Below are 8,769 nucleotides of genomic sequence, written 5' to 3'. Positions count from 1 at the left end.
TAAAAAAAAATTTCCTTCTTTTTGTTTTGGGTAGTTTCATTCCCAAAAGCAAAGGCCAAAGTGTCACACCAAGTCTCATTATTATTTTTATTACTGCCTTTTCCCTTTTATGATAGGGTATAAAAGCATATGGACCAAGTGTGCGTTGGTCTTTTACCTTTTCTTTGAAAATAAACAAAACCACAAAAGAGAAGGGTACTCCTCTATTGATGATAGATTTGAGAGTGAGTGATCTCTAAAGGTCATCCTTACAAATAGAGGCAACCTGTCAGACCAACATGTCCTACACAGACTGGGTGTACGTTTCTGGAAGGTCCCCAACTGCCCACTGCCCCTTCCTCCGAGGGTAAAATATAGTAAGATATTTGTTTAGAGCAAGTTCACTCATTTGATCACCAAGTCACCTATTATTCATTATTTTTAAGTGTTTATTTTCACTCTCGGATCACGAGCACAATTTTCAATAAGACCTGTGTCACCAGATCAGCTTGCAGGTCACCAGGGTGACCCAGGGTGACACATGGCAACCCAGAGCACGAAATACACTGTGCCCGTGATCCAAAGAGTGAAAATACACATAAAAAGCAGTGAATAGTAGATGACCTGGTGACCCACACGAGTGAAGTTGCTCTTAATCTCAACCCTAATGAATTAGAACTTGATTATCTTTAAACGAGGTCTGCTCATGTAAGGGATGATTTTTTTTAAAATGTGAGGAATGAGTGAATCTAATCACTTAAAACATATGTGCAGTTTCAAGTTATTACAATTTAGTGTGATTGAAATTTACTTATCTCTCATAATTTTTTTAAAATTGTTCCTTAGATGAACAGAAAAACTCTATATATCTTTGATATCTACAAAATGAGTTTGTGACGCGTGCAAGATAAAACAATAGAGAGGCCACTCATAGAGTCATAGACCTCTCTCCCTATCCCCCTTTATTAACAACTAACTTTTGTCAAAGAGTCAGTGGTGGAATTTAAACTCAAAACGGAAAATCAATTATTCAAATTAAAAAAAGAACAGTGTCATTTCCAAATCACACATTTGTAATTTGTAAACACTACGACAATGAGTGGGGGATAAGCCCCACAAACCTCCCGTGTATGAAACCGAAACCAAACATAGTAGTCTCAAATTGGAGCTGGTACAAATTTGAACCTCCTTTGGTTCCCCTATGTAATACGTATCCACCTCATTATATTATCCACTCCCACCTTTATCACCAGCAGATCCCTCAAAAGCAAGAATAATGCTGCTATTCTTTGCATTTACATGTAGACATTCAATATATGAAAGAATAAAGACTAAAGTTGAGCCACATGAACACCTAGGCCAAAAGTTTTCCATCAAATTCCATTTCTTTCTTCCCTGCTCATTTCTCATATCAGATTTCACAATTCACATTACACCAAACCAGGGCAATGAAACAAGCAGAGCCAGTAATGACACAATTATAAATAAAAAAATTTCACGAGGGTTTACTATTATATGTTATACATACACCCTCTTCTTTCCCCTGCATATATGTCAAACAGAAACTGTTTTACTGCTCTTTCTGGAAATTGAAACCTCCAAAGAAGAAACCCAAAAAGAAAGCCTCCGTTACAACCCCAAAAGGAGGAAAGGCGGGTCTTGCTCTTCCTGGTCATCCTTTGGCATTCTTCCCCCTCTTTCCGCTCAGCAAGAGAAGTAACTTCATTTTCTGCACTGCCCCCGACCTATCCTCATCAAACCAATCAAATTTAATTAGACTTCCCCATCAACCCTGTCAGATTATAAACACGAAGTGTACAATGGATGAATACACATTTCATCGAGGACAATTTCCCCCACTTCCTAAACTTCATTCCAAAACTGTGGGTCTAATTCCACCTAGCCTCCCCATGGTGTGCTTTTTTCACATGATTACGCACTTGCTTCTTTCCTTTTCTTCTCAGGCTCCCCGTAGCGCATGCAAAATTGACATTTCCTTCAAAAGTTTACAAACCCCAGGCAGAAGTTTCTCTTTTCCGGTTCTTCATGGTCACAAAATATGGGGGTTGCCAAGTAACACCAAAAGCATCAATCTACTCACCGGCTGGTTGCTTCTTCTGTTCTGCTGGTTTCATCTGGACCACAGTGGGAACAGGATGAACATAAGGGAAGCCTGTAGGTACAAGCTGATGCGGCCCAGAGGATGCAACAGCAAACTGGGCATGATGCATAAGAGTCTGTGAAGATAAACCACCACCTTTCATGTTGTTAACGGCTGCAGCAGCCACTGCCTTTGCAGGATCAGTGGTGCCAGTATTATTAGCAAGCGTAACAGAAGGGCAGAGTGACAACATCGCACTTGAAGATGTCCCTGATGATCCCTGTGAATGTTGCGACTGCTGCTGTACGTCGCCGCGCCGTCTTGTTGGAACATAATACCCACTAGAAGGGGATGCAGTACCACCTGTACTATTGGAATGCGAAGCTTGTTGGGGTTGCATGTAGGCATTAGAATAGTACACCTGTGCTTGCTGAATTGAGTGCTTAGTCAACTGCTGCTGCTGATGCAGATGTTGCTGTTGTTGCTGCTGATGCTGATGTTGCTGATGTTGTTGCTGATGTTGTTGCTGTTGTTGCTGCTGATGCTGATGTTGCTGATGTTGTTGCTGTTGTGTCAATTGTGATTTTGTCCCAGTGCTTGAAGAGGTAATATGAGTATTGCCTAGGCTCGAAGAAACATTCCTCCCACCAACTGGAGACGACTTCTGACTGGGCACCGATGGTGAGTTCTTCACCTGCTGAGATGACAATGAAGAAGCTTGCGCGGCTTTATTACCAGTGGAATTTGAAGTATTTGTCCTTGGGCTTCCACCAGCACTCTTCGACATTGACGAAGTCGTGGTTGTGGGTGAACCAACCATTATTGGAGGAGATGGGGACTGGTTGTTACCGGCAGGCTGTAGCCCCTGATTTTGGGTGGATGACTTCGGGTTGGCTGCAAAAGAAATCTGAGTGTGGCTTTGCTGTGTACGCGATTGCTTTTGAGGATGATTTTTGAGGGATGAGGAGGTCGATGAGGCCAGTGATGATGCAGGAACCTGGGAAGTAGTTGTCCTGGCAGAATTCTTCCACTGAGGAGATTGAGATGGACTGGTGCTACTTTGGACAAGGTTATGGGGGATTGAAGAGAGCGCATTAGGAAACTTTGCAACCATAGAAGAGGTTGAAGGAAGGTGATCAGAGTAAACGTTGCCATTGCTTGTTGCTGGTGTCTTGCTTCGAGCTGCATTCTGTTGTAGCTGTTGCTTCTGAAGCATCTGCTGCTGCTGCATCTGCTGTTGCTGCTGATTCCGCATATGCTGCTGAAATTGCTGCTGATGTGTGGGAGCATTTACAGAACTCACGGAGGCGGGCATAACAGAACTGGATACCCTGACGGGAGCAGAACTGAGATTAAGACTTCGTGGCGCAGAGCTATCAAGGACATTATTTCCCGGTATTGTAGAAACAGAACCATCAGTGGAGAAAGCAATGGAGTGACCAACAGTTGAAGCTTTCCCTATCACGGTCTTTCTTTCCTCCTCCACATTAGAGGAATCACCTCCTCCGCTTTTCCCTTCTTCAGGGTGGCGATAATTCTTCTTATGTTGAGCTGCTTGTGCTTGCACAGCAGCAGCCATGTACTGTTGATAGCCTTGCCTAGTAACTTCTGGAAGGCTCTGGAAAATTGCATGACTGTGTGCTAGGGAGGCCATGTCGAGGCTACTAGCAGCATTAGCACCATTTAGGGAAGCAAAAGACATAGCAAAAGCTTGAGAGCCTTCAACCCCAGCCTTTGAGCCTTGCTGCTGCTTCTTTTCACTGCCACTGGCAGCAGTTGCTCCACCAGCACTACCCATTGGAGTTGTCAATACAGCAAAGTTCGGTGGGTGCATTGCAAAATTCTGAGCATAAATATTCGGACGAGAGATTCGACTATCAGCAGTTGATGGGCTATCTTCACCACCCATCTCATGTTCAAGTTGGCGAGCTTGGTGAGGGGCATGAGGGTTTTGTTGAGGTTGCCGCTGATGCTGATGCTGATGCTGCTGCTGCTGCTGTTGCTGCTGCTGCTGTAGTGTCAGTGAAGACTGGTTTTTTGAGGCAGGAAAGCCTTGCAAGCCACCATTCACGCCACTGGAAGGTGGCCTCTGCTGCTGATTTTGCAAATGCTTCTGAGATGATGATGAACCACTGGAAATACTAGGGTTTTGATGACCTTGTTGACTTTGCTGTGATTGAGAGGGTGGTTGTTGCTGTTGCTGCTGCTGCTGAAGCTGAGAAGGATGCAGCATTTGGGAAGAATAGAAAGACCCACTAAAATAAGGTAGAGTCTGAGCATGGGGTCCTCTATAAGCTGGTGGTGCACCAACATGTGCTGGCAATGGAAATGGATATGCATTGTTCTGCAAAATTGCCAGATACTGAGGTTCATTTCCTGGATAATTGAAGCTCATCGCAGGAGGTATAGCAGGTGTTGCTGCAGCAGTCATTGATGCAGAGTTCACTGAACTTGGCAAAGCTGCACTACCAGCATTGGGAGACTTCCCAGACCCAGGTCGAACAGAAGCCTGTTGCTGGCTCAAAGGGAAAATGAAAGCAGGGCCATGCTGAAATTCAATAGGGAAAACTTGATTAATATACAACCCCCTACCTGATGGTACCTTTCCACAAATGAAACAAACAACAAAAGAAACATACCAACATATTACTTGGTGCGCCTGGAGGTAGAGCTTGCTGGATTACAATTTGCTTTCTCTGTGCATCCATAAGATTGGCTGCTGGTGAAGCTTTTTCCTTCCCAGGTTGTGCAGGAAACATAGCAACCCCCTGCCCCTTGTCAGGTGCAGAATTTGCACCTCTACCAGGAATACTCCCATGAAATTCTGAAGGAATCACGCTTGGATTACAGTGCTTGGCCCCATATACAGATCCTGAACCAGCTGCTACTGGCCAGAAAGGATTCATCTTTGACATTTGCTGGTGATAGTATATATTCCTTGCAATGTAGAAATGGGTTGCACACCTCTTTGGCCGAGGTTGGTTGAAAAGCACTTGCGGTGGCTGCAAAAGTTCCAAATTTCATAAGAAAAAGAAAATGACAGAGCTTGCAAAGAGTTTCAAGAGGAGATTGGAAAGTGAAAGAAAACCCGGAAACTAGACTTACTTGCATAGCAGCGGGAGGAACGGTGCTCCCATCCAAGGACACAACTCCTTGTAAAGGTGCCATGTATCTGCTGATAAGAAACACAGAAATTTTCCCTTTAATTGAGTCTAAAAACCAGCACCAGAAATTTTGCCAACAAAGAAAGGAACACAAAACAAAATGACCCAATCATACCCCATTGGAGAAAGCCCCCCTGGCCAGCCAGCAGGCACGGACATTGGCAAAGGAACAGAGCTCGGTTGCACTGAAGAAGAATATGACAAAACAAAGCTCAAATAACCCCCGAAAAACAAGAGAGATTATGAGAGAAAGAAAATGAAAACGAAAGAGAACTTACCAGATTTCTCAGTGCTTTGTTGCTGCCTAGTAACATGCTGGGGCAGCTTGTTTCCACTAAAACCAACATTGCCACTATCTCTATCAGTCTTCTCCAAATCAAGCTGGAGATCAATATTCCTTTCCTTACCGCCCACAACAGGCTTCTTGAACTCAGCTTCTTCCACTGTTACTGCTTTACTAGACTTCTCCGTTTCCACATTTGCAGGCTCTTCCTTCCCAAATTTCAAAGCTTTGTCATCTTCTCTGGTCATGGACTTTAATTCCTGTACTCAAAACAAACAGTGCGCCATTTATTAAATTCAACAAATCACTATCATACCAAACAAGAAGGCTACGCAAGTGGCAGGGGTGGCCCCCACTCACCGTTTCTGCAACCGTGACCGTAGGTTTAGGATCCACAGACACAAAATCAACCTCACCATCCCTTTCTGGAGAAGATCTTAATGGAGGAGGAGCCTATAAACATTTAAACACACACAAAAAAATTAACCCAGATTCAAAATAGAAATCCCCTTTAAAAAAAAAAAAAAAAAAAAAAATTTAATAAATAAGAAGATAAATCTTGTTTTAGTAACAAGACCCTCACCATCAGATCTATCTGGAATTTCTCTTCCCGGTGGTTCTCAATCTCAGAGACGGTTGAATTTCTGGGTAAAACACCAGGAAAAAAAAAAGTATTAGAGAGAGAAAAACTCAAAAGACCCAATTTTTTTATTTCCCAAAAAAGAAAAGGTCTTTGATGCTCACGCTTTATTGGTCGCTTTCATATCCTCACGATTATCATCCAATCTGAACACAGGAGATTCCTTCTTGGGGGATTGAGCTTCCTCTTTCCTCGGTTTGAGATTTTGACTCTGCGATTCATCATTACCCGGCTTCGAATCTGAGATAGCCTTGCTCTCCGGCTTCATTGACTCCTTCTTGGACTCGGGCTGGGCCTCAGGTACTGAAATGGCGTGCAAGTTGGCCAAGTTGTACGAAAACCCACCATTTTCAGTAACAGATCCAGGGTTTTTCTCCAAATTTGGAGAGGAAGCCTCAATCTTCATGGATTGATCTGTGGCGACCTTGTTTGTAGACGAAATGGCACCGCTTTGAACTGGGAAAATCGATGGGTGTTCTTCATCATACTTGATAGGGGCTCGCGGCCTTTTCCTCTTGGGTGCTGTAGAATCCAATCAAACACAAAAAAAATTCATCAGTCACCATAAAAACACAAGAATCCCCTTCTCTATTTTTTGTTGGTCTCTCGGAGTAACCAAACAGAGCATTGGGGAGGAGAGCGAGAAATGAAATAAAACTGAGCTCCAGGAGCTCATATACCCACCAGTGGCGGACATGGAAGTGGCAGAGGAGCTAGAATTCTGAGGAAAAGCCGATGTCAACTGAGGAGGCGCACAGGGCGAGTTTGAGATCGGCGACGAAACTCTAGACTTCGCATCACTGGTGGACTTGTTGGCTTCTCTTGATTCGAACTTAATTGAATCGGTGGCTGTAATCTCTTGCTTCGGACCCTGCGGTTGCCTCATCATTCCATACAACACCTCAGCGATCTCAATCTCTATATCGTCTTGAGCAGACGGCGATGTTTTGGTCGTTGACATCTTCGGCGGCCTCAATTTTGGACCATTGGGTTTCTACACCAGCAGAGAAAACCATCAGAAAAGGGGAAAAAAAAAAGATGAAAAATCATAGGGAAGCAGAAACAGAAATGAATCAAATTCGAGAACACCCACCGGCTTCTTCCTAACCGAAGCGTGAGAAGAAGAGGGCGAGGTCGGAGCTGGGGATGGCGCAGCCATCGATGACGTGCTTGGCCGGACCGGAGACGTAGAAGCTTGCCGGTGAAATTGGTCTCCGACAACGCCACAACTGGAAGGCCATTCATGAGACCTCTTCGTGGAGGCTGAAAATTACAGAAAAGGACAAAATCAGAATTAGAATCCCCAAAATCCAATAATTCCTCTGGATTTTCCATAAACGGTTCTTTCTCTCTGTACCTGACCGTGCTTTTCTGGGTACGGAAAAGCCAATCATTTCATCGGTGACCTTCAACGCCGGCAGCGGCCTAAAATGCTTATTATTATTAACCGGAGGGAAGCTCTTTCGGTGATTCAACAAAGAAGACGACGAAGAAAGTGACGTCGTTGGCGGATTAGGCGGAAGCATACGAATAGAGCCACCGCCGCCTCCACCTTCGTCGTATTCATCTTCCTCTTCGTCGTTCACACTCTCCTCCGAACTATCTTCACCCCCGTCTTCTCTAGTGCTTCCGTGCATCAATCTCTCGCCTCTCCTCCTCTTGTTCCGGCTCATCCGATCCCGGTCCCGATCTCGGTCCCGGTCCCGGTCTCGCTCGCGGTCTCGATCCCGGTCCCGATCTTTCTTCCCGCTCCCTCGATCTCTCAGCCTCGACGTCTCTTGTAACTCCATCGGACCATCGTCCTCTGCAAAAATCAAAAACCATTAAATTCAATCAAAAATCGAACAACTGAGAATCGTCAAAAGGACTTGGATCTGGTGAGAGTCTGACCTGGGGAGTCTCTGAGGCTGTTATTTCTGTGTCTTCGTCTTGACAAGCCATTTGTGGCCGCCATAGTTCCTCTTCTGGCATCTCTATTCCTATCCATCTCTACTATAATTATCTAGCTACACCTAGCAAACTAACCCCATCTCTCTCTCATCACCAGAATGATTCGCCGGAATATTTAGTCAAAGCCACCGGATTTGCATCCTCCGAGCCTCAAACGCCGGAAACGATTTCCTCACCACCGCCCTATTTGCACAAATAAAGATCTTAGCTTTCGCTTATCTTCTTCTTCTCTCTCTATCTATCTGTGCTGTTCTAGCCCTCTCGCCTTTTCTCTCTCTCTCTCTCTCTCTCTCTCTTTCCAACTCTCTGTCTTCTTATTGTGCTCTCTCAGTCTATCTCTCATCCTCTTTTCCGCTATTTCACTGGGAGCGAAGCCCACTCCTAACCCTCGTGGACGGCCACGATCTCGAGCTAAACTCCCTCGCCAGATCCCAGCTCTTCGTTAATCCACGCATCCAACGGTTGTACTTCTCCTGAAACCAACATGGCATAATCTCTCACCGTTCAATCCAGTACCTCCACTTTTTCTGTCTGGTCCCTCCACGTGTCATAATCTTTTTTCTTCCTTCCCAAGCTTTCACGTTTACTCACTCACTACCGATTTGGTACTTTTATATTATTAAATACCCAATATATAAATATAAAATCAATA

At 44.5% G+C, this 8,769-nt stretch overlaps 1 protein-coding gene across 2 annotated transcripts; it reads right to left on the bottom strand.

Annotated features, from left to right (window-relative positions):
* Window positions 1-1,345: 1,345 nt before the first annotated feature.
* On the bottom strand, window positions 1,346-8,456 carry LOC133708811 (protein TIME FOR COFFEE). 2 transcript variants are annotated; one of them, XM_062134339.1, is made up of 12 exons: window positions 8,058-8,456; window positions 7,525-7,971; window positions 7,261-7,430; window positions 6,852-7,161; window positions 6,272-6,689; window positions 6,111-6,171; window positions 5,888-5,980; window positions 5,523-5,787; window positions 5,360-5,429; window positions 5,186-5,255; window positions 4,720-5,082; window positions 1,346-4,628 (listed from the first exon to the last, which is right to left on the bottom strand). In XM_062134339.1, exons 1-12 carry the CDS (start codon window positions 8,152-8,154, stop codon window positions 2,073-2,075), a joined length of 4,920 nt encoding a protein of 1,639 aa, XP_061990323.1. In that variant the 5' UTR covers window positions 8,155-8,456; the 3' UTR covers window positions 1,346-2,072. The 2 variants fall into 2 exon arrangements, with proteins under 2 accessions (XP_061990323.1, XP_061990324.1); XM_062134340.1 differs by having other exon boundaries at window positions 5,186-5,252.
* Between the last annotated feature and the right edge of the window lie 313 nt (window positions 8,457-8,769).

The sequence above is a fragment of the Rosa rugosa genome, chromosome 5 (genome assembly GCF_958449725.1).
Source record: "Rosa rugosa chromosome 5, drRosRugo1.1, whole genome shotgun sequence".
Lineage (NCBI taxonomy): Eukaryota > Viridiplantae > Streptophyta > Magnoliopsida > Rosales > Rosaceae > Rosa > Rosa rugosa.
The sequence above is the reverse complement of the archived record's forward strand: the minus strand, read 5'-3'. Positions and strand labels throughout refer to the sequence as shown.

Excerpts from the sequence above, each read along its gene's own strand:
- LOC133708811 (XM_062134339.1), bottom strand. The coding sequence starts at position 8,154 with ATGGATAGGAATAGAGATGCCAGAAGAGGAACTATGGCGGCCACAAAT. Across the intron at positions 7,431-7,524 it reads ACCCAGAAAAGCACGGTCAG|CCTCCACGAAGAGGTCTCAT; the intron begins GTACAGAGAGAA and ends TGTAATTTTCAG. Across the intron at positions 4,629-4,719 it reads GCGCACCAAGTAATATGTTG|CATGGCCCTGCTTTCATTTT; the intron begins GTATGTTTCTTT and ends ATTGAATTTCAG.